Source organism: Oncorhynchus keta, chromosome 2 (assembly GCF_023373465.1).
Source record: "Oncorhynchus keta strain PuntledgeMale-10-30-2019 chromosome 2, Oket_V2, whole genome shotgun sequence".
Taxonomy (NCBI): domain Eukaryota; kingdom Metazoa; phylum Chordata; class Actinopteri; order Salmoniformes; family Salmonidae; genus Oncorhynchus; species Oncorhynchus keta.
The window spans coordinates 40,900,648-40,927,222 of record NC_068422.1 but is presented as its reverse complement, the minus strand read 5'-3'; the positions used below and the strand labels follow the sequence as shown (position 1 = coordinate 40,927,222).

The 26,575-nt window shown below is 40.6% G+C and overlaps 1 protein-coding gene across 1 annotated transcript in view; it reads right to left on the bottom strand.

Annotated features, from left to right (window-relative positions):
* Positions 1–26,575, bottom strand: part of LOC118400281 (sodium/potassium/calcium exchanger 3-like) — a 156,271-nt gene that overhangs the window by 24,300 nt on the left and 105,396 nt on the right. Inside the window, exons 3-5 of the mRNA XM_035796970.2 lie at positions 841–917; positions 408–482; positions 195–279 (exon numbers count right to left, since the gene is read on the bottom strand). Of these exons, the coding sequence (XP_035652863.1) occupies positions 195–279; positions 408–482; positions 841–917 (237 nt within the window). The remainder of the gene's footprint in view (positions 1–194; positions 280–407; positions 483–840; positions 918–26,575) is intronic.

The window sequence follows — 26,575 nt, the reverse complement described above, 5'->3', positions numbered from 1 at the left end:
GTGATTGAAATTTCACCCTCAAAACAACAGTTGATGACTTTTTTCCAAACCAATGTATTTTCCATGTAGATTCCACGTCACAATATGTTGACAAATTACGTTGAAAAAACATTCAATCAATCAGTTTGTGCCAAGTGGAATGTGTCTAATAAATGACAAAGATGTGTCCATCTGTGTGTCTGTACATGTCTCACCGATAACAGAGGTGAAGAGTTCAGGAGCTGAACTGCCGGCTGCCATGAAGGTTGCACCTGCCACATCCTCACTAAGATGTAGACGCTGAAAGAGAGAGACAGAGAGAGAGAGACAGAGAGTAGAAAGCACATCTTGAAAAGGAGAACTGTATCCTTGAAATTCCAAATGAATTGACCCCCACCCTGTTACAGAATAGTGCATAACCTTCTTACCTCGCATATCTTCTCCAGAGAGGGAACAAAGTAGTCGTCACACACCAGAGCCAGTGCATAGAACATGTACATGGCCTACAGAGGAGTACAGCACAAAACAAAAACACATACCCTTGCATGAACAAACTTGGTGATCTCCGCAGTGTCCTGGAACTTGAGTTTCTTCATGTAATGCACACATAGTGTCCCTTAGTTCAATGTGCCTGTCTTTTGCGCAAAAGTATCCTAAGCCAAGACACTCTCTGTGCCAGTGGCCTCGTATGTCAGCTAAGCCTCTGTCCAACATGTCGCACCCCAGCCAGCCAGAGATAAAAATAATCCTGCTTTTAAATGTATGGTCAGTGCATCACACAGTCAGTGGAAGGTAGCGTGGCAAAAGTGTATGTATAGTAGAGTGTGTGTACAGGTGTGTGTTGAGGGGTTGGACACTCACAAACAGGACGTGTAGGGCCACAGCTCCCTCTGTGCGCTCCTGGTTGGTGAACAGGTCTGTGGGGAACTCATGTAACGCTGGAGAGAAAACACACACACATATATTACTAAACGGGGAGAAACACAGTCTCATTTAGTGCAGCAGAGACACGTGCACTGGCACAACCATACACAGTCTATTTGAGTGACAGGACCTAAAAATAGCCTTGCCATGATTGCGTGTTTGTTTGTGTGTATTTGTGAGTGGAGCAGTGTGTGTGCATGCGTGTTGATGGCTGCTCAATGTGCGGTGACATTCTCACTCTGAACACCCAAGAGGTTGTGTGAGTCAGCTATCTTCAGTCTGCCCTCAGTGCCCAAACACAACACAGCCATCTCAACTCATAGGAATTGACAAGGCCCGAGAGAGAGAGAGAGAGAGAGAGAGAGAGAGAGAGAGAGACAGAGATGAGAGCGGGATGAGTGACAGAGAGAGCCAAGCCATGTGTGGGAGACAAAAACAAGGGAAATATGACCACATTTGAGAAAAGACGAAGGATCACAGATGTACACTACTGTTCAAAAGTTTGGGGTCACTTAGAAAGGTTTTTGTAAGGAAAAGCTATTTTTATTTTCCATTAAAATAACATCAAATTGATCAGAAATACAGTGTAGACATGCTTAATGTTGTAAATGACAATTGTAGCTGGAAATTTATGTTTTTTTAATGGAATATCTACATAGGCGTACAGAAGCCCATTATCAGCAACCATCACTCCTGTGTTCCAATGGGGCACATAGTGTTAGCTAATCCGAGTTTATCATTTTAAAAGGCTAATTGATCATTAGAAAAACCTTTTGCAATTGTGTTAGCACAGCTGAAAACTGTAGTCCTGATTAAAGAATCAATAAAACTGGCCTTCTTTAGACTAGTTGAGTATCTGGAGCATCAGCATTTAGGGGTTCGATTACAGGCTCAAAACGGACAGAAACAAATAACTTTCTTCTGAAACTCGTCAGTATATTCTTGTTCTGAGAAATTAAGGCTATTCCATGCGAGAAATTGCCAAGAAACTGAAGAGCTCATACATCTTTGTGTACTACTCGATTCACAGAACAGGGCAAACTGGCTCTAACCACAATAGAAAGAATGGGAGGCCCCAGTGCACAACTGAGCAAGAGGACAAGTACATTATATTGTCTAGTTTGAAAAACAGACGCCTCACAAGTTCTCAACTGGCAGTTTCATGAAATAGTACTCGCAAAACACCAATATCAATGTCAACAGTGAAGAGGCGACTCCGGGATGCTGGCCTTCTAGACAGAGTTACAAATAAAGACCCATCTCATAATGGCCAATAAAAAGAAAAGATAGGCAAAAGAACACAGACACTGGACAGAGGAACGAACTGGCTCTAACCAGTGTTAGTTTTTGGTATTTTTTTTCTATGTTTTTATATTTCTTTGTTTTGGCTGGGTATGATTCTCAATCAGGGACAGCTGTCTATCGTTGTCTCTGATTGGGAACCATACTTAGGTCGTTTTTTCCCGCATGGTTTTTGTGGGTAGTTCATTTCTGTTTGGTGTTTTGCACCTTACAGGATTGTTTCGGTTTCGGTTATTCTCTTTGTTATTTTTGTTATAGTGTTCAGTTCCAATAAAAGGCATGAACACTTACCACGCTGCACTTTGGTCTGATGATTCCTCTTCTTCAGACAACGAATACCATTACACAGGGTCAATGCCCTGCCCAAGGGCATGTTGACCGCTATACCACCAGGCCAAAAAAACGTGAACCGGAACCATCCTAGATCCCCTCACAGTTCTCCAATAGCTGTCCCTCAACCATTCGAGACACCTCCCACAGTACCCCAGGAAGAAAAAAATAATAATAAAATGAATTCCATTCCCCACCCCCCAAGAACCATCCAATGCACCAAAAACCAAGGTAAGGAACTAAAGAGAATAAAGGAAAAGACAGAGGAAAACATCAGCTTCTTGATATGCCACACCTGTCAGGTGGGTGGATTATCTTGGCAAAGGATAAATGCCAAGATGCCACAGATTTGTGCACATCATTTGAGAGAAAAGCTTTTTGTGCATATGGAAGATTTCTGGGATATTTCAGCTCATGAAACATGGGACCAACTCATTACATGTTACACTTACTGTATATTTGTGTTCAGTATAGCTTCATTCTCATTGTATTTTATTCTTCTTGTGCTACTATTTTTAACTCTGCACTTTTGGGAAGGCCTCATAAGTAAACATTTCACAGTAAAGTCTACACCTGTTGTATTCGAACCATGTGACAAATAAAATTAGGTTGATCCCTCCCTTCCTACCACCATCCCTTAAGTGCAGTACAGACACATTCTCCCAGTAGGCAACACACCGGAATGCATTTTACACAGTGGCTCTGCAGCCAAAGCAAGCAGGCCCAAGGCTATTGTCCACTCTGTACCCAGTGCTGGACTAGTGCTGCCTACACTTATACAGGGTAACCACTCAGGGACCCACTCACCCCACCAACCCTGCTGCCAACAGCACAACTAACAAGTATGGCTTCACTACTCAGAGCTCCACACACAAACACACAGACATATACAAAGGCACACACACACATGGTGCGAGTCATTACAAATACTTCAACCACATGCCAACCAGCAAAAACCAACCAACAAATAACAAGAACAAAACAAGAGCTGGCAAGATGATTAGATAAACAAAATAGCCCTCTCCATCAATAAAGAGAGGACTTTTGTGTTGGAGTTCACATCAGCTTATTTCAGTTTAGTGATTCTTGGTAGTGTTAGTGGTATTTTGTTGAATTATGAATCAATTGAATAAAGCCCTTTTGGGGCATTTTTTACCATGTCATTCTTCCTAGTCTTAAAACACATAACAGAAGATCAAACTCTATCCAGTATGATCTTTTGCTCTTTGTATTGAAGCAGTATGAAAGCATATAGGGCATTCAGAAAGTATTCAGACCCCTTCCCCTTTTCCACATTGTGTTACTTTACAGCCAAAGTGGATTAAATAAAAAAATGACGCTCATCAATCTACACACAATACCTGATAATGACGAAGCAAAAACAGGTTTTTAAAAATGTTTGCAATGAAATAAATACATAAAAACAGAAATACTTCATTTACATAAGTAGTCAGACCCTTTTCTATGAGACTCGAAATTGAGCTCAGGTGCATCCTGTTTCCATTTATTATTTATTGAACCTTTATTTAACTAGGCAAGTCAGTTTAGAACACATTCTTATTTTCAATGACGGCCTAGGAACGGTGGGTTAACTGCCTTGTTCAGGGACAGAATGACAGATTTTTACCTTGTCAGCTCCGGGATTCAATCTTGCAACCTTACAGTGAACTAGACCAATGCTCTCACCACCTGCCTCTTATTGCACTCCACGAGGAGCCTGCCTGTTACGCGAATGCAGTAAGCCAAGGTAAGTTGCTAGCTAGCATAAAACTTACCTTATAAAAAACAATCAATCAATCATAATCAATAGTTAACTACACATGGTTGATGATATTACTAGTTTATCTAGCGTGTCCTGCGTTTCATATAATCAATGCAACGCTGGGGGATGATTTTTAAAAAGCGCATTTGCGAAAAAAGCACAATCGTTGCACGACGGTACCTAACCATAAACACCAATGCTTTCTTAAAATCAATACACAGACGTATATATTTTTAAACCTGCATATTTAGCTAAAAGAAATCCAAGTTAGCAGGCAATATTAAAGAGATTAAATTGTGTCACTTCTCTTGCGTTCATTGCACGCAGAGTCAGGGTATATGCAACAGTTTGGGCAGCCTGGCTCGTTGCAAACTAATTTGCCAGAATTTTACGTAATTATGACATGACATTGAAGGTTGTGCAATGTAACAGCAATATTTAGACTTTGGGATGCCACCCGTTAGATAAAATACAGAACGGTTCCCTATTTCACTGAAAGAATAAACGTTTTGTTTTTCGAAATGATAGTTTCCGGATTCGACCATATTAATGACCAAAGGCTCGTATTTCTGTGTGTTATTATGTTATAATTAAGTCTATGATTTGATATTTGATAGAGCAGTCTGACTGAGCGATGGTAGTCAGCATCAGGTTCGTAAGCATTCATTCTAACAGCACTCTCGTGCATTTTGCCAGCAGCTCTTCGCTGTGCTTCAAGCATTGAGCTGTTTATGACTTCTGTTATAATTTATTCTATGAAATCCTGCGATTTCTTTGGGGCAGTTCCCCCTTATATGTTAGCTAGCCAGTTAGATAATGTGTTACACATATTGCATCTGTATGCTTGTTGCATTCTCCCTGGTGAACTCGTTCGTTCATGAGCTAGCTGTTCATTCTAAATATATTGAACAAAAATATAAACGCAATATATAAACATGTAAAGATCACAGAAATGCTCATTACATGATCATTACACAGGTGCACCTTATGCTGGTGACGATAAAAGGACACTCTAAAATGTGCAGTTTTGTCACACAACACAATGCCACAGATGTCTCAATTTTTGAGGGAGTGTGCAATTGGCATGCTGGCTGCATGAATGTCCACCAGAGCTGTTGCCAGATTATTTTAATTTTAAATTCTCTACCATAAACGCTGTTTTACAGAATTTGCCAGTACGTCCAACCGGACTAAAATCTGCAGACCACGTGTAGCCACGCCAGCCCAGGACCTCCATATCTGGCTTCTTCACCTGCGACCAGCCACCCAGACAGCTGATGAAACTGAGGATTGTTTCTGTTTGTAATAAAGCCCTTTTGTGGGGAAAAACAAATTCTGATTGTCTGGGCCTGGCTCCCCAGTGGGTGTCCTCCTAGGCCCATCCAGTCATGATAAATCCATAGATTAGATACTAATGCATCTATTTAAATTGACTGATATCCTTATATGAACTGTAACTCAGTAAAATCTTGAAATTGTTGCATGTTGTGTTTATATTTTTGTCCAGTATAGTATAATCTAATATGTTCAAAACAGTGGCAGCATGTGTAGCAGTGGTCATTCGGTTTTTGACATGCAACAGTGTAGTAGGCGTATTTATGCACAGTTTGCTTTATATATCTTTTCCATAAAATTACCAGTAGTTCCAAAACTTGACATCATATTTCCTTGTTGTCAACTCCAACCACACCACGGGTATTCAGACAATCAGCAGCAGCCACTGGTTTCCCAGTTAAGATTAAGCCTTAAGAGGTGTGAGTGTGAAGGGTTAGATAGGAGAGGGGTGTGTGGAGGGCTGGAGAGGAGGAGGCCAGACTGACAGGTCATGCCCACAGAGACACTCCTCAGCCTGGCATTGGGAGAAAACACCCCTGCAGGAAGGACAACGCTACACGTCCACATACATTACAGCAGTGTTTTCCAACTCCAGTTCTCAAGTTTTACCAACAGTACACATATTTGTTGTTGCCCCAGACAAGCACACCGGATTCAACTTCTCAACTAATCATCAAGCCTTCAATTAGATAAATAGGGTGAGCTTATCCGAGGCACAACAAAATTGTGCTGCACATTTTGGGGAATATTCAGAGGGAAACTTTCCGTGGGAATTAACAGGAAAATATGAGAATGAATGGAAATCTATGCAAATTAATATTAATACCATTTAAATGTAGATGGTTTTTGCATTGGATATATTTACCATATCATAAGGAGACTGAAACATCAACCTTTTACCTTATCTTAAGTAGACATAATTGCAAATGATTAAATCCTTCCAATAGAAATAAAAAAAAAACAATTTAGTTACGAATTGAAATTTAATTAAATGAGTTGACTCTTCACTTTGGATGATTTCACTGAACAACAAAAGTAAGGGAATATTGAATGATCCCCAATGACCCATCGCATCTCCCCCAAACTTTTTCAACATACATCTGTAAAATGATAGTCTAGAAACTAAAGCTTTGGTTGTCTTCCTCTCAGGCTTCCATGTCTTCTTCCTGGATCTCCTCAATGTTCACCTCTTGAACATCAGACTCTGAGGCCTCATCTTTACTGTCACTTTCCAACCCTGTTGAGGATGGCTCATTGTCAGGCTCAAAAAGCCTCAAATTTGCCCGGATGGCCAATCATTTTTAAACCCTTGTATTGGTCAGCCTGTTGCGTGCTTTGGTGTGTGTGTACCCAAAGAAGTAGAGGGACTTTTGTCAGAGGCTGCTTGTTGTGAGCGCCAAGGGAACTTTGTGCACTTGGCCAGATGATTCTGCATCTTTGTTGCATTCTTCACATATGATTTGGCACAATAATATACCCAGCTCTTACTTCTACATTAGCTGCAGTGAAATGTATCCACACATGAGATAGTGCCCGTGGCATTTTCCTGTAAAGATTAGAAAAAGAAATGTTTAAAAAATCCAAATACAATTCCATGTACAGATAAATAGTTAAGCAGTTAGATTATCCTTTGTAAAATACATTATGGAAACAGGTGAATTAACACTCCTCAGTTTGCTGGATCAAGCAAGCTAAAACCCACATGTTAGCAAAAACTAACTTCAGAAATTGTTAACAAGTTAAAAAAATATATAAACACACTTTGCTGTAGGCTACTATTTACAAGTTAACAAAAAATCATGTATGTCATATAAAATATATTCACCCCACCCAGTATTGTAATCAAAACTTACCAGAAAGCATGTAGTCCTTCGCTCAAACAGTGTAGTAGTGTGGGCTCAATAGCACCTCATTAGTGTGCAAGATCTTGAGAATTAGCTGTACATGTGATGGAAGAGTGCACCTCACATGTGATGAAAGAATGCACTGTGCATGCGGAGGGTTGCAATTCCATTGAATTGGGGATAGTTTAAACAAAATATGCCACAAGACATAGAATTGCCTTATGTGTATCCCACAAAAAAGGTTCACTGTTATAAACCAACTTTTTTGATGAATTTATGCATAATTCCCCAAATTTCAAGGCTTACCATGGAAAATGTCCAAACCGTTGCAACCCTATTTGGGGGTACTCAAGGACTGCGGTTGGTAAACATTGCATTACAGTAAGTTCTGCCAGTTAGAGACCATCGACCCATGCCCACTATGTGAAAAAGTGATATTGCTACCATGGGGATGAGGTAGAGTAATTTCAGCATAGATTCTGTGAATATTCTGATGCCACAGTAATAGCTTTGAGTGCTCTGTCCCTTATTTAGCCCTACACTAAAGTCTACTCCATGTTCTTTCTGATGGCTCAAAACAATATGCTTTTGTCTGCATAAGCCATTGCTGGAAATACAGAATCTACTACTGAACATAATGCAGAAGTCTGGTTAAGTGCATATTGCCATACTGACAAAAAAGTGAGAATGACACAGTATTAGGACCTCATAATTGCTGTAAGGGGTGTTAGAGGAGCTACGGTTGTTGTAACTACTGTTAAAAAATGTTAAGCGGGTAGAATACAATCTGGTTTTACTCAAAAGAACATTACACAACATATAAGTAAATTCTTGTGAAATTTGGTCAGCTTCCTTATTTACTTCTGGGTCCAAACGTGTTAACAATTGGGATTTCTGTATGTGTGTGGTGCTAATTTTGCTCCATGTGACACTGACAGTAAGATGACCTATCACTGTTGTGTATGACATCAAAGTGTGACCTAAGTGGATGGTGTGTTACCCATGAGACCTTCACACTCTGGCCACATCTGTCCCTTTAGGGATTTGGTTGTTGTCATGACTTTGGTGGATGGTTATATCTCTGATGTACTCTATACATAACTTAGATACACAAAACAGGATGCTCTTTATTGTTTTTCTAATCTATTCAGTCTTAAGCCAAACCTGACACACACATAAGCACCCACCCATGCTTGTGCACACACACACACACACACACACACACACACACACACACACACACACACACACACACACACACACACACACACACACACACACACACACACACACACACACACACACACACACACACACACACACACACACACACACACACGCGCGCGCATGTGCGTGCACACGCACACACCTAAAATCACTGACTTTTAAATCTAGACTGGATCAGGCAGGATTGACCTGGGCGCTCCGGGAGCTGTGATGGCTTGCAGGGGGCAGAGAGCTGCTGAGGAACAACAAAGACTTGACTACTCTCTCTCTCTGCTTACATAAGCATCACAATCATTACATAAGGCTGTGTGCTGGAGAGAGAGAGAGTAGGACGAGTCCTCCAAATCCTCTACATCATTAAAGAGATCTCAGATCTCAGGAGGGGCATCCTTTTGAGAGCAGTAAAGAAAAAAAACACTGAGTGCAGACAGACACCACACAACAGATGGTTTTCACCTGGCGCTGTAGTTTGTTTTTCTTTGTGATAGGTATATGGGAGTGTATGTTGTTAGAGAGACAGCACTGAGCGAGCTGTCTACATCCCAGAAGGCACATACACACACGGTTCACCTATTCATAGTTACCTCCTTTCGTGTGAAGCACATTGGATTGCACTCGCTTTGTTTGAAATGTGCTATATGAGTACAGATGAACTTGGTTGAGTTATGCACGCACGCACATATCACAGTGGCATTGTAGCGCCAGTCTTGGGTCACACAGCTGCTTTCACCACAGCTGATGTTGTTGGTGGGACAGCTGGGAAATATAGTCTTCAACATCTATAAACGCGACATTCTAATGCAGGGGTCACACCTTTTCTGAGTCAAGATCACTTTCTGAGTCAAAATGCAATTCAACATCTACTGATTTTTTAAATTTTTAATCATGACTTCAAAAATGTAAGGCATCCGTAAACAATTAAAAACAGTTATGTAGCAATGAGGTTTTGTGCAGTAGGCTGTAGGCCCAATACACTATCACTGCATATTAGCTATGCTTGAATTTCCCTGCCAATGTTGTTCTTCTCAGACCATTTTGAAATTATATTTAAAAATTCAAGGTATATGATCACACTGGCAATATATCATTTGTTGTATTACTTGTGAAGCACAGTTGAGTGAGCAAAATGATTAGCTTTTTTTTACTGGACTATTGGCCTGCACATCTGATGGCTGCCTCTCACCCGGCTCACCGTCTCTTCTCTCCCTCCCTCCCCTGAGAAAAGGGGACACAGTCTTCCACAGTCATGCAGCCTCATGCACCAATTCATGTTGTTACTCCTATGACCAGAGAAAGTGAAATATTCCTGCATATTAACCCTTTGAGGTGTACGGTCATATATTTGTGATCATTGTTGACTTGTGCCTGCAGCGACCCATCACAAATATGTGATTGGAACAGTAGCAACAGGACGTATGATGCAACAAATGTGTCTAAACAGCATTGTCTGAAAAGCATCTAAAAAAAAATTTCTACTGCTGGGAAATAAAGTTATTCGTAAATGTATGCCTCAATGTCACCTTTTATTGTAAAAGATAAATGCAAAACTTTATCATCCAAACATCACATGGAACACATCCACAGCCAAACTCATCCCATAAACCAATCTAAATAACAGGTTGCACTGACAAAAAAAAACAACATAAGTTAGCCACCTAACAGCGAGAGTTGTTTACAATGTATCACAGCTTTGGTGAGTACAAGGGAGAAATGAAATATTGTTTAGAAAAGAGATGTGTGTCAGCTAAGCTAACAAATAGCAGGTACTTTCTTTATGATGGCAGCCATCTTTGTTTATGTTAGACAAGAGAGAACTCCCTAAACCCAGAATGCCATTCACCATAAGACGCAAACAAACAAAGTCAAATTCAAAGATAGCAGTGCACATTGTCTGAAAAATGTGAAATTAGTTTGGCCCCTTTTCAGCATATTACAAATCTTTGATGTACTTGTTACAGTGTATACAAGAACCGGAGCACATGACTTAACAATTAGTTTACCATTTTTGAGAAATCACAAAGCAAATAAAATGTTATCACCACACAGATCATCACCCCAGATGTGGGGGAGGGTTAATTTCATTTGTGTGGGGTTTTCAAGTCTATGGGGAGCAGAAATGGGGGAAGGTATCGTGGGGGGATATGATATGCGGGAAATATTACTATGATGGGGGATTTATCAATAAATGGGGGGCAAACACAGGATAAGTTTATACTCTAAATTAAAAGAAAACCCCTGGAAAGTGCGGTCTGAGCTGGCAACCCTGTGGTACCATACTTACAATCTGATGCCGCGTTCAAAACAACTGGGAACTCGATAAAAAAACAAGCTCCGTCTGGGAAAAATAGTTTTGAACGGTCTTCCAACTCAGAATTCCAACTCAGGAACTCGGGCCTCTTTCTAGAGCTTAGACCTTTCGACCTGAAGATCGTTGACGTCATGATTTGACCTCATATTTTTCACAGTTCCCAGTTGTCTTGAAAGCACCATAAGTCAGTCGAGTGAACTACCCCTTGTTATAACATCTTTTATCTGACCGATGCTTACGTGACAAACAGAATGCATTGTATGCTGTCAACAAATATGGAGCCACACATAGTTGGCAAATAGCTTAGCATTAGCTCATCATAAATAGTACAACCTTTAAAAAAGTATTTTACACCTTTATAATCTATGCAGGAATCGGAACGCATGATTTGTCACCAGTACATGAAAACGTGAATAAAACAGTAAATAAATTACGATCCATATATACATATTGAATGCTACTCTAGAAACAACAACACAATATACAGAAAATTAGGCACTGACTTTGATAGGAACGCACACATTTACAAAGTTATTATTTGTCTTAAGTCCAATTTGTAAGGACAACAACAATGAAGGCAATGCGGGCGCTAGCCTTAAAATGTGCTGGGGGAAAAAGTTTGAACAATTCTGACTCGAGATGTGCAATGTCTTCATACTTGATCTGGGGAAACACTGGGGATGTGCTTGGGAGTAGAGAGAAGTTTCTCCGGCTCAGTAAAGCCTCAAACATAAATTGTCCGCAACAGTGAAATGGGCTACTTCTTATGTGAATTAATGAGGAGGCGGAACACACCTCAATTCAAACTGTTGTTTATTTATTTTTAATACAAAAACTTGTTAGAAAATAATTTGAAATTGACAAGTTGAAACAACCTATAGATAATTAGCAGGCAGCGTGCTTTGGTTTGAGGGCAGCGCAGGTTAACTGTCCTGTTGCGTAACAAGTATGTTACAGTCCCTGATGTCTCTCTGGAAGGAGATTTTTGCCCTGAGCTCATCTACTCACCCTGAGCTCTTCAGAGTGTGCAGCTTAACATTGTAAGCTGGAAAACACTCGGTTTGTTATTTTTTGATTGAAACACAACCAATATTCATTAAATACGAATACAGGAGGAAGTGGGGGACTTCCAACAATGGCGATGCTCTAACAAGACGCATCTGCGTAGCATCCTCGAACTTTCAAACAATTTGAAGGCATTTTGAATGGTTTACCTGTTCGTTAACAGTGAATAGGAAGTTAAAACATCTATTGTATCGCCAAAGCAAAAGATGCCCAATATGTCAAAACCTCAGATGAGGCATGGAAAAATGCCCCTCTCTGACAGCCCTCCTTCGGCCTTCGCGGATGCTAGCTCGGAAGAAGCACTAGCATGGTTCAGAATGGAGATGGACAAGGGTATAACAAAAATCCAAGAGACAATTTCTGAACACCTCAGCAAAATTGATGTATGGGTCGATAAATTCCATGAAGACCAGAAAGTCACAAAGGGACGAGTGACAAAGTTAGAAAAAGACCATGCTGACCACCAGGCTGCCATCCTGGATGTGGCGCTCAAATTTGAGACTTCAAGGTTTGCCGGAGGCCGTGGAGGGAAGAGACGCAATCTCCTTTCTACAGGAATGGATTCCCGAAATTCCCGCTGGAGATCGAGAGGGCCCAATCGCACCCTACAGAGGTGCTGCGTGGCCAGGTTGCACCCAGAGCATTTGTTATTACATTTCTATGGTACCAGGACATTGTACGCATCCTCTCTGCTGCCTGAGCAAAGGGAGAGCTCAAGTACGGAGATTCCAGAATCATGATCTTTCCGGATCTTTCTCCCACACTACACAATAGGAGGATGGCTTTCTCCCCACTGAAGAGACTTTTGCTTCAGGCTGGCTTGGCATACGGCCTGTGCTACCCAGCGACTGTACATCCACACTATGCCAGGTAGCTAAAGTTTTGCTGTATAATTTTATTTTACGCAGAGGTCAAGTCTGGTTTGGTTAAATATTTATGTGACTTTTGACTGGGTTTCAAGCCTAACTATGTTGTTTACATTACTTCAGGGAATTTTAGCTTCTTTTACGTTTGCTGGCTTGTTTATTGTTAGAGATGTATGCAATCGTTAGTGATACCGAGACAGGGATAAGCTACTCACTGGCGGGCCGCCTAATTGCCAACTAGTTGATAGCTTTACACTTGTGTATGTGCATACATGTGTGTATTTATAATATTTTTAGGGGAGGGTGAACTCAGGAGGATGGTGATTGTTTAACTACTTGTCCCTATTGTATATTTGAGAGATGATAGTTATCGTCTGGTAAAGGTTTTCATTTATACATCATAGCTTGATGTCTTTTTTCCTGACCAGCTGGGGTGCGTTTGTGGTCATCGCTTTTGTCGCCGCGCGGCACAGGGTTTGTGGTAGGGTCAGGGTATTAGCTCACGAGATGTTTACTACTTTATGCTTTCATAATTTCCTTTTATACATGTTGTATACAATTGTGTTTCTTTCCCTTTCCCTATTTCTTATTTTCTTTAAAGATGTCGGCACCTAATAACTATACATGTATGACACTATTACCATTGTGAATGACTGTACTAAATGTCCAGTCAAGTGCAAACAGAGTCTGAATTATCTAAAGCAGCATAAGGTTGATATAGCTCTTCTTCCAGAGACACACCCGACTGACTCTGAGCATGATAAACTGAAGAGAGAGTGGGTGGGTCAAGTGTACTATTAATCTTTCACCTCTCGGGCAAGAAGGGTGGCCATACTCATTAATAAGCATTGCCCCTTTCAGATACAATCTCAGATTAAAGACAAACGGGGTAGGTATGTGATCATTCAAGGTTTCATTAACACAGAGCCCATTACCATTGGGAATGTGTATGGGCCTAACCATAATGATCCTATATTTTACCAAGACATCTTTTGGAAGTTAACGTGTCCATCATCAGAGATAATAATGGCAGAGGATTTTAACTTGGTACTGGACCCTTCCAGTGATAGATCTTCCTCTAATAGTACAGTGCCTTGCGAAAGTATTCGGCCCCCTTGAACTTTGCGACCTTTTGCCACATTTCAGGCTTCAAACATAAAGATATAAAACTGTATTTTTTTGTGAAGAATCAACAACAAGTGGGACGACATTTATTGGATATTTCAAACTTTTTTAACAAATCAAAAACTGAAAAATTGGGCGTGCAAAATTATTCAGCCCCCTTAAGTTAATACTTTGTAGCGCCACCTTTTGCTGCGATTACAGCTGTAAGTCGCTTGGGGTATGTCTCTATCAGTTTTGCACATCGAGAGACTGAATTTTTTTCCCATTCCTCCTTGCAAAACAGCTCGAGCTCAGTGAGGTTGGATGGAGAGCATTTGTGAACAGCAGTTTTCAGTTCTTTCCACAGATTCTCGATTGGATTCAGGTCTGGACTTTGACTTGGCCATTCTAACACCTGGATATGTTTATTTTTGAACCATTCCATTGTAGATTTTGCTTTATGTTTTGGATCATTGTCTTGTTTGAAGACAAATCTCCGTCCCAGTCTCAGGTCTTTTGCAGACTCCATCAGGTTTTCTTCCAGAATGGTCCTGTATTTGGCTCCATCCATCTTCCCATCAATTTTAACCATCTTCCCTGTCCCTGCTGAAGAAAAGCAGGCCCAAACCATGATGCTGCCACCACCATGTTTGACAGTGGGGATGGTGTGTTCAGGGTGATGCGCTGTGTTGCTTTTACGCCAAACATAACGTTTTGCATTGTTGCCAAAAAGTTCAATTTTGGTTTCATCTGACCAGAGCACCTTCTTCCACATGTTTGGTGTGTCTCCCAGGTGGCTTGTGGCAAACTTTAAACAACACTTTTTATGGATATCTTCAAGAAATTGATTTCTTCTTGCCACTCTTCCATAAAGGCCAGATTTGTGCAATATACGACTGATTGTTGTCCTATGGACAGAGTCTCCCACCTCAGCTGTAGATCTCTGCAGTTCATCCAGAGTGATCATGAGCATGTTGGCTGCATCTCTGATCAGTCTTCTCCTTGTATGAGCTGAAAGTTTAGAGGGACGGCCAGGTCTTGGTAGATTTGCAGTGGTCTGATACTCCTTCCATTTCAATATTATCGCTTGCACAGTGCTCCTTGGGATGTTTAAAGCTTGGGAAATCTTTTTGTATCCAAATCCGGCTTTAAACTTCTTCACAACAGTATCTCGGACCTGCCTGGTGTGTTCCTTGTTCTTCATGATGCTCTCTGCGCTTTTAACGGACCTCTGAGACTATCACAGTGCAGGTGCATTTATACGGAGACTTGATTACACACAGGTGGATTGTATTTATCATCATTAGTCATTTAGGTCAACATTGGATCATTCAGAGATCCTCACTGCACTTCTGGAGAGAGTTTGCTGCACTGAAAGTAAAGGGGCTGAATAATTTTGCACGCCCAATTTTTCCATTTTTGATTTGTTAAAAAAGTTTTAAATATCCAATAAATGTCGTTTCACTTCATGATTGTGTCCCACTTGTTGTTGATTCTTCACAAAAAAATACAGTTTTATATCTTTATGTTTGAAGCCTGAAATGTGGCAAAAGTTTGCAAAGTTCAAGGGGGCTGAATACTTTTGCAAGGCATTGTATCAACCTCACACAGGCAGCTAAAATGTTAAAAGCAGAAATGAAACATTTTGGACTTGTAGACGTATGGAGATTTCACAACCAAAAGGTTAAAGAATACTCATTTTACTCCCCAGTTGTTCACAGTCCTGAGGAAATTAATCTAGTCTTCAGGGAGTTTTATGAAACATTGTACAAGTCTGAAGGTGATGCCCCTGCCACAATTCAGGAGTTTTTGAACAAACTCAATTTACAAACATTAACTGATGAGGATAAAGAGCACTTGGAGAAAGAGATTATATCAGAGGAAAGGGAATCCATTTTCAACACTGCTGGGGGAAAATCACCAGGGTTAGACGGATTCCTTATTGAATTCTATCGATCCTTTTTACCCAAACTAATTGAGCCTCTTTGCAGTATGTTTAATTATGCCATAGAGACAGAAAAACTCCCAGACAGACTTGAACAGGCACTGATCACAGTTTTGTTATAACCTGGGAAAGATCCTCTGCTTTGTGGGTCGTATAGACCAATATCTCTATTTAATTAAAAAAAAAAACTTTTATTGAACACTTCATATAAGATTCTTATAAGATTCTTGCAAAACTCATAGCTCTTAGACTGGATAAGGTTCTTCCGGACTTGGTTGATATGGACCAAACAGGCTTTGTAAGAAACTGCTCGTCTCCTGATAATATCAGAAGATTATATAATATTATGAATTTGTCACGGCTGGCTGAAGGACTGGACCAAGGTGCAGCATGGTAAGCGTACATTTTCTTTATTTAAAAATGAAGCCGACAAAACAAAGAACAAAACCAAACCGTATGTGCCCTGAACAAAGTCAAAATGAACTTCCCACAAAACAGGTGGGGGAAAGGGTACCTAAGTATGGTTCTCAATCAGAGACAACGATAGACAGCTGTTCCTGATTGAGAACCATACCAGGCCAAGACATAGAAATACAAAACATAGAAAAAAGGGCAGAATGCCCACCCTAGTCACACCCTAGCCTAACCAAAATAGAGACTAAAAAGCCTCTCTATGGCCAGGGCGTGACAGAATTATGTAGAGAATGACCAAGAATCTGTAGTGGCGGCTTCATTAGATGCGGAAAAGCTTTTGACCACACTGAATGGAACTACCTGTTTGAAGTTTTACAGAGGATGAATATTGGACCTAAGTACAGTATGTAGATCTGATTAGATTACTGTACAAATGTCAGGTAGCTCAGATTCTGACTAATGGAAACATTTCCTCGCAATTCTCTCTATCACGTGGCACAAGACAGGGTTGTCCCGCTAGTCCTCTCATTTTTTCTTTGGCTATAGAGCCACTGGCAGAAACTTTTAGATCTCATCCATCCATCCATGGTGTTCGTATAGGTGGGAGTGAACATCTGGTCTCGCTTTATGCCAATGACATTTTGCTTTACCTCACTAAACCAGAAATTTCACTCCGAACATTAGTTGACATCCTAAAAGAATATGGGACGTTTTCAGGATATAAAATGAACCTATCGAAGAGTATAATTATGCCTTTTAACAGGGCAGCTATGCAGCACCCAATCTTAGACCAGCCGTTTTCTTGGAAACCACAGAAAATGACATATCTTGGATTGAAAATTCCTTCTAAAATTATTAAGACATATCAACTGAACTCCACTTCTCAAAAAGGTTGGGTAAGAATTGGATAGATGGCGGGATTGACCAATTTCTCTTATCTCTTATCTTTACCAATTTCTCTTATCTCTTATCTTGTACATTTTTCAAACAACTTAATAGGAAGGTTTCTTCATTTCTGTGGAAAGGGAAACCCCCCCAGAGTGAAACTCACAACTTTATGCAAACCATTCTCAGAAGGAGGACTTACTCAACTGACTTCCAGTTGTATTACTGGGCATCTCAGTTAAAGGCTGTGTGGGTATGGCAAAATACAACAACAAGTTCACCCTCTTGGAGACAGAGGAGGAGTGTCTGACCCCTGCTACATTGGCATCTATACCTTATATTAGCCCACCTAAAGCTTTGCTAGGTCTCATAAACAACCCTTTCATTAAAAACACTTTAAATATATGGATTGAAGTCTGTAAACTAACAGAAGGGCTTAGATCTATATATGAACAAACATCTTTCTAAAATAATCCCATCCTACCCAAAGCCCTGAGAGATGGTATTACATTTTCTTGGTTCAACAAAGAAATTAAAACATTTGGTAATCTCTACAGAGAAGGTGAACTACTATCCTTTCAACAACTGGCATCTCATTTTCAGTTACCTCAAACTAATTTCTTCAAGTACCTACAGGTTAGGCATTATATTGCCACTCAAAAGGGAGTTAGGATTCAGCCCATGGGTAAACCTAAAACTGATGAACTGTGGCTGGAAAGGAAAGGGGTAAAAGTTGTCATTTCCTACATGTACTCTGGTCTTCAAGCTCTGTTGGGGAATGATGACCTCTGAAAGCTTGCATGAAGTGGCATGATGACCTTGGTCTCATTTTTGAGGATGAGAAATGGGGAAAGCTCTTTTTTAGATGCTCACATCTTTCATTTAACACAACGCACAAGTTGATGCAATTCAATATTTTACATAGGGTCTACTTCACACCAGGGAGACAGTATAAGATCAATTATAAATATTCAACATTTTGCCCAAGGTGTAAAATGGGAGTGGGCACACTTATGCATGTTTTTGTCCTGCCCTGAACTAAGCAATTATTGGAAAGACATTATTGTCACGTTCTGACTTTAGTTCTTTTGTTATGTCTTTGTTTTAGTATGGTCAGGGCGTGAGTTGGGTGGGTTGTCTATGTTCCCTTTTCTATGTTTTGAGATTTCTGTGTTTGGCCTGGTAGGGTTCTCAATCAGAGGCAGCTGTCAATCGTTGTCCCTGATTGAGAACCATACTTGGGTAGCCTGGTTTCACTTTTGAGTTGTGGGTGATTGTTTCCTGTGTCTGTGTTTGCACCATATGGGGCTGTTTCGATTTTCGTTTGTTCTTTCACTTTGTTATTTTGTATTTTGTAGTGTTCAGTTTTACATATTAAAATGGACACTTACCACGCTGCAAATTGGTCCGATATCTCTTACTCCTCGTCAGAAGAAGAAGACGATCGTTACGATTATTCAGATCTTATCACAGGTCACTAATATGATGGTACCACTAGATCCTTCCCTTATTCTTCTTGGAGATTATTCTGTTCTACTAGTTAATATTTGTAGCAAAACCAGATTCATTAAATTAGCAGTCATTGCAGCCAATAAATGCACAGCTATTATATGGAAGAGTGACACTCCGCCAAGCAAGCAGATGTGGCTAAAATAACTATCTTCCTATATTTCATCTGAAAAAATAACATACAAATTACGTAATAAACCCTTTGAATTTACTGATGTCTGGGGGGACTTTCAGCAGTTTCTGGAGACGTCACCTTAGCTGCCTCATTACTACTTTCCTCATGAATGTATTATTATTATTCATTTTTGTGTTGAATAATTTATTTTCTAGCATGGAATGTGAAGGTCATTCTGTTTCTTTTTTTGTTGTTAATCAGTGAAGCTAATACCGGTAGAGGGGAGGGTGGGGGTGTTCCTGTGTGGGGAGGGATGGGTTTCACACGATGTGCCCCCATATAGCATGGTGTTTTGTGTAGGTGGAAGGAATAATGGGGCATTATCTGTGTTATATTTTGATGATTGTTCAATTGTAAAAAAAAAAAAAATGCCAATAAATATATTGTACAAAAAAAGTACAAATACAGAACTTGTTTTTGCGTGGATTCCGTGATGCAGTTAGCTTTTAACAGCAAGGACCACTATTTCTTGTCCCGGAATCCCGCTTAACAGACAGGTTTAAACGTTCTTGACAGAGACGCTAAGCTGCTAGCCATCTAAGCTAACGTAGTTGGTACCAGATTAGTTTTGCAATGGAGCCCTCTTTGTCTGGAGAAATAAATTAATGGTTTCAGCACTGGATAAATAAATGAACGGTTCCAGGACTGTAGGATCTGTATCTATTACGCACTGTTTTGGGACAAACCGGACCACTCGGAGTTCCAATGCGGCAACTGTTTACTTGCCGAGGATTATAGGCTTGAGGTGGCTTCATTGATCACACAGGTTGCCTGCCTACGTAAGAAAAGAAAGAGTGGAATGTTGACATTTTCTACACCGGTGGCTGGACGGCGTTCACACTTGTTGGATGCATCTCCACCTTGACGTTTGTTTTTATCCAACTGGCCTGTGTTGCCCGGAGCTCCCCCATCTGATAAAGGAGTCGAAGCAGTACAGCAAGAGAAGCAAGACAATCAACGATGGTCGCATGTCATGAGCCGTGGAAGCCGAAGACAGTGACTTCCCGCAAAGCAGTCTACACTCCAAACGAGAGGCCCGGAGAAGATACAAACAACAAATAGTTTGGCCGTCCTGGAGCCTGATCTTCCTGCACATTCGTCGCTGGGGGTACATGTGTCTGCTGCCGCAGTGCCTACAAATACGAATTCGACATCGACAACCTTCCGTCTCTGTTCTGGATCAAGCAGGGCTTCCCCATCTGTCAGAGGCCTGCCACAGGCGCCGGGAGCAACAGGCTCAAGTTATCCTGCCTCTCGCCCATCCATAAAGGGTTCTCCGAATGATGAGAAGAGTGGGAGTGGGCAGATTTCCTCGTCCTTCTCGCCAACGGTGATTCTGGGCAGCTCCATGGTAAGAAATGTGACCGTTCCTGGTGCAAAAACAATGTCTTATCCCGGAGCTCGAATAAATTACATTTCTAAGCTGCTCCCGAATGTACTACGCCAGGACATGGAAATTGATCCTATCGTAGTCCATGTGGGTTTTAATGACATTATGAAGGGCAATTCTGAAAGGTTGAACCTGGATTTTAAAGAGTTGATTGACTCTCTGCTAAACACTAACAAAAGACCCATCATATCTGGCCCGCTGCCATCTCTGAATCGCGGCATTAAACACTTGGCCCGCTGCCATCTCTGAATCGCGGCATTAAACACTTTAGCAGGATTCTTTCTCTTCACAACTGGCTATGTGATTATTGCAGCTCAATGGGTGTAACTTTTGTTGACAATTTTGATACCTTTTGGAAACAAAACACGTTTTATAAGGAGGATGGGATCCACCCAAATCATTTGGGATCCTGGATGCTTTCACAGCGCTATAAGGCTGCGTTGAGACAATGACTTATCAATGACTCAAGCCCAGCGCAGCTAATCCCTACCATTGTGACAAAGAGTTGTCATAATGCTTCAGCAATTGTACATTACACCAGGGGCGTCAGTAGACACAATATAAGTAACTTAACTCTTTGAACCACTCCTCCCGGATCCGGGATAATTGTCATCAGCAACGCTGATACTAGAAAATATTCATATTCATGAAATCACAAGTGCAATATAAGAAAACACAGCTTAGCCTTTTGTTAATCACCCCGCTGTCTCAGATTTTGAAATTATGCTTTACAGCGAAAGCAATCCAAGCGTTTGTAAGTTTATCGATAGCCTAGCATAGCATTATGTACACTTAGCATCAGGAAGCTTGGTCACACAAATCAGAAAAGCAAATGAACCGTTTACCTTTGATCTTCGGATGTTTTCACTCACGAGACCCCCATTTATACAACAAATGTTCCTTTTGTTCCATAAAGATTATTTTTATACCCAAAATACCGACGTTTGTTTGTCGCGTTATGTTCAGAAATCCACAGGAAAGAGCAATCACGACAACGCAGACAGAAGTTCCAAATAGTCTTCATAATGTCCACATAAACACGTCAAACGTTTTTGTATAATCATTCCTCAGGTAGTTTTTGAAATATATATTCGATAATATATCAACAGTATGTAGCTTTTTCCATAACAGCGGGAGGAACAATGGCCGTCTTACTCAATTGATCACCAACTCACTCTGAGAGCCCCCACCTGGCCACTTACATAATGTGATCCTTCACGCTCATTTTTTCAAAATAAACGCCTGAAACTATGTCTAAAGACTGTTGACACCTTAGGGAAGCCACAGAAAAAGGAATCTGGTTGATATCCCTTTAAATGCGCAATAGGGATGTATAAGAACAGAGAGATTTCAAAAACAGGAGCACTTGATTTTCCTCAGGTTTTAGCCTGCAATATCAGTTCTGTTTAACTCACAGACAAACATTTGAAAGTTTTGGAAACTTTAGAGTGTTTTCTATCCTAATCTGTCAATTATATGCATATTCTAGCATCTGGTACTGAGAAATAGGCCATTTACTTTGGGAACGTTAAAAAATAGTGCACCCTAGCTTCAAGAGGTTCATTTATGTGCCTTTATCTGCCCCGAATGCCTCTACTGATCCCATAGCTATTGTGTGCAGTAATCATGTGCCTATGAACCTCTCCTTGTTCGGGCGGTGCTCGGCGGTCGACGTCACCGGTCTTCTAGCCATCATTGATCCATTTTTCATTTTCCATTGGTTTTGTCTCGTCTTCCCACACACCTGTTTTCAATCCCATTCCTTACCTGTTGTGTATTTAATCCTCTGTTTCCCCTCATGTCTTTGTCAGAAATTGTTTATTGTCAGCGTTGTGTTTATTGTATAGGTGCACGACGGGTCTTCGTACCCATGTTTGTTTATATTCTATTCTTATTAGTGTTATGGTGCATGTTACGTGGACATTCATTAAAAGACTCCATTTTACACTCCGTTTGACCCTACTGCGCCTGACTTCCCTGCCACCTATACACACGACTCTGACACCCTGCACTAACATAAAGAACATGAGCACATCTACTGCTGCTAAGCTTCCCAGTAAAGAAATGAAAGCAAGTAAGCATCCCAGAAGAAAATTACTTAAAATAGCCCACGTTAAAATATGTAGCATAAGAAACAAGGTTCATGAAATCAGTAATTTGCTATTAACAGTTGACATTCATATTCTGATCTTTGAAACTCACTTAGATAATACCTTTGACGATAAAGTGGTAGCAATACAAGGTTATAACATTTATAGAAAATATAGAAATGCCATTGGTGGAGGTGTTGCTGTTTATATTCAGAACCACATTCCTGTAAAGATACGAGAGGATCTCATGTTAAATACTGTTGAAGTAATATGGCTACAGGTTCATCTGCCTCACCTAAAGCCCATTCTGGTGGGAAGCTGCTATAGACTACGAAGTGCTAACAGTCAGTATCTGGACAGCATGTGTTAAATGCTTGATAATGTATGTGATATCAACAGAGAGGTATTTTGTCTGGGGGGTTTAAATATTGACTGGCTTTCATGAAGCTGCCCACTCATCAAGCTGCCCACTATCAACAATGACAAGCCACTGACAGTTTGGATCGAAAATTATTGAGCATAATAGTGGTGGATATTGCCACTCTTATTTTCCCACATCTTCAATTTAAGTCTATGAGAAAGTGTGTGCCCTCAGGCTTGGAGGGAAGCAAAAGTCATTCTGCTACCTAAGAATAGTAAAGCCCCCTTTACTGGCTCAAATAGAAGACCAATCAGCCTGTTACCAACCCTTAGTAAACTTTTGGGAAAAAATGTTTTCGACCAGATACAATGCTATTATACAGTAAACAAATTGACAACAAACTTTCAGTATGCTTATAGAGAAGGACATTCAACAAGCACATCACTTATGACTGATGATTGGCTGAGAGAAATTGATGCTAAAAAGATTGTGGGGGCTGTTTTGTTAGACTTCAGTGTGGCCTTTGACATTATCGACCAGAGTCTGCTGCTGGTAAAACTTATGTGTTATGACTTTACACTCCCTGCTATATTGTGGATAAAGAGTTACCCGTCTAGCAGAACACAGAGGGTCTTCTTTAATGGAAGCCTCTCCAACATAATCCATGTAGAATCAGGAATTTCCCAAGGCAGCTGTCTAGGCCCTTTACTTTTTCAATCTTTACTAATGAATTGACACTGGCTTTGAGGAAAGCCAGAGTGTCTATGTATGTGGATGACTCAACACTATACATGTCAGCTACTACAGCAACTGAAATGACTGCAACACTTAACAAAGAGTTGCAGTTAGTTTAAGAGTGGGTGGCAAGGAATAAGTTAGTCCTAGATATTTCTAAAACTAAAAACTTTGTATGGGACAAATAATTCACTAAAGCCTAAACCTCAACTAAATCTTGTAATAAATAATGTGGTAATTGAGCAAGTTGAGGTGACTAAACTGCTTGGAGTTACTCTGGATTTTCGGTTACTAGTCCTATGCTCTAACCACTAGGCTAACTGCCGCTACGTCCTTGACAGCACTGTCAACAAGGCAGGTCCTACAGGCCCTAGTTTTGTCGCACCTGTACTACTGTTCTGTCGTGTGGTCAAGTGCCACAAAAAAGGCAATTGGTTCAGAACAGGGCAGCATGGCTGGCCCTTGGATGTACACAGAGAGCTAATATTAATAATATGCACGTCAATCTCTCCTGGCTCAAAGTGGAGGAGAGTTTCCTTCATCACTGCTTGTATTTATGAGAGGTATTGACATGTTGAATGGACACACATGCATACCCCACAAGACATGCCACAAGAGGTCTCTTCACGGAATTCCAAGTCCAGAACAGACTATGGAAGGCGCACAGTACTAAATAGAGCCATGACTACATGGAACTCTATTCCACATCAAGTAACTCAAGCAAGCAGTAAAATTAGATTTAATAAACACCTTATGGAACAGCGGGGACTGTGAAGTAACACAAACATAGGCACAGACACACACACACAGACACACACACACACACACACACACACACACACACACACACACACACACACACACACACACACACACACACACACACACACACACACACACACACACACACACACACACACACACACACACACACACACACACGTATCTGCATATGCACTATACATACATATACATGGATTTTGTACTGTTTATATGTGCTAGTGGTGGAGTAGGGGCCTGAGGGCACACCGTCTGTGAATGTATTGTAATGTTTCTAAAATTGTATAAACTGCCTTAATTCTGCTGGACCCCAGTAGCCAAGGCAGCAGCTAATGGGGATCCATAATAAATACAAATACAAATCACATTTTGGAACAGTGAGTGCATTCTGACATCACGTGCATAAAAAAAAACTCACGCTGAGGTGACCGTTAGAGATATTTGGTACTCACACTTAAAAAGGTTGAAAAAGACACAAGCCAGGCCCTCCCGAGTGGCGCAGCGGTCTAAGGCACTACATTGCGGTGCTTGAGGTGTCACTGGAGACCCAGTTTCGATCCCTGGTTGCGTTGCAGCTGACCGTGACTGGGAGACCCACAATTGGCCCAGCATTGTCCGGGTTAGGGCAGGGATTGACCGGCCGGGATGTCCTTGTCCCATCGTGCTCCAGTGACTCCTTGTGGCGGGCTTGCTGCATTTTCGCTGACTTTGGCCGCCAGCTGTATGGTGTTTCTTCCGACACATTGGTGTAGATTTACTTATGTAAATAAGGTAGTTCTGTTTTTTAACCTATATGTCTCGGAGCTCTACGGACAATTCCTTTGATCTCATGGCTTGGTTTTTGTTTTGACATGTACGGTCAACTGTGGGACCTTACATAGACAGGTGTGTGCCTTTCCAAATCATGTCCAATCAATTGAATTTACCACAGCTGGACGCCCAAGGATAATCAGGGATAATCAATGGAAATAGAATGCACCTGAGCTCAATTTCGAGTCTCATAGCAAAGGGTCTTAATACTTATGTAAATATAAGTTTTATTTGTCTCGGAGCTCTATCGACTAAAATTTATAAAAACCTGTTTTCGCTTGTGATTATGGGGTATTGTGTGTAGATTGATGAGGAAATTGTTTTATTTAATCCATTTCAGAATAAGGCTGTAACGTAACAAAATGTGGAAAAAGTCAATGGGTCTAAACACTTTCTGAATTATCAACTTTGCTGTGCATTCGAGGCTTCTACTTACAGCCTATGTCGCTAGGAAAACTGTGCAGACACGGTGATCTTAGCTATCTGATTAACCAGCAGTATGCCTATAAGTGCACTTGATTTTGCTCTCTGGGCCCGTCGGGTATGGGGAGTTCTGCCTTCAGACACATAAAATGGTTAAAAATGGGAACAGTTTGCCTTCCCAGTGCTAGGGCTGCTGAATCAAGTGCATCTGCCACCTACAGCGTGAAACAAATAACAAAAATAGGGAACACAATGCTTTATCATTGGGTTTTTACAGAAATTTTTGGTGATTGACGAGGATGCCTTGGAGATCGAACGTTGGTGACCACTGTTCTAATGCATGAGTTCAAGTATTTATTCAATGTGCGTTTAAAGTCTATGTATACATGTGCATGTTGCATTACAGTGTCATCCAGGGTTCCATGTGGCTTTTGAAGTACATCATTAATATGAACTAGATTTAAATTTCCCAGGAATAAAACATATGGAGAGTTGCTTTAACTCTTTTTTAAAATATTTTTTTGTGGTAGTGGAAGAAGTAAAACATGTTTTACTTAAGCGAAGAAGTTAAATATAGTCTACATTTTATTTGACTAACTATAAGTTACATTTAGTAAAATAGTTGGTCTGATGACTTTGACTACCTTTTCAACCTTATTACCTTGGATTGTGGGGCAGTTAGAGCACCCATTTCATCAGAAATAAACACACTCAGACTACTACATTTTTATACACCCTCCTACTAGAATTCCACAGTATATAAAAACTGTAATAGGGTAGTTGACGTGACACCCCTTTTTTTGTCCATGATGCCAAACACAAATATAACTTAAATTGGCAGAAATTGCGATATAATAATAAAAGCTTTGTTTCTTAACTGAGATAATTCATGCAGTGTATAATTTTGAAACAAACGTGACAGTTGTCCAAGGGTGCGACTGTCCCAGGTAAGGTGGTAGAACGTTGAACTTAACTAAATTAATGGAAAAAAAATGAATACAATTCCTAATAC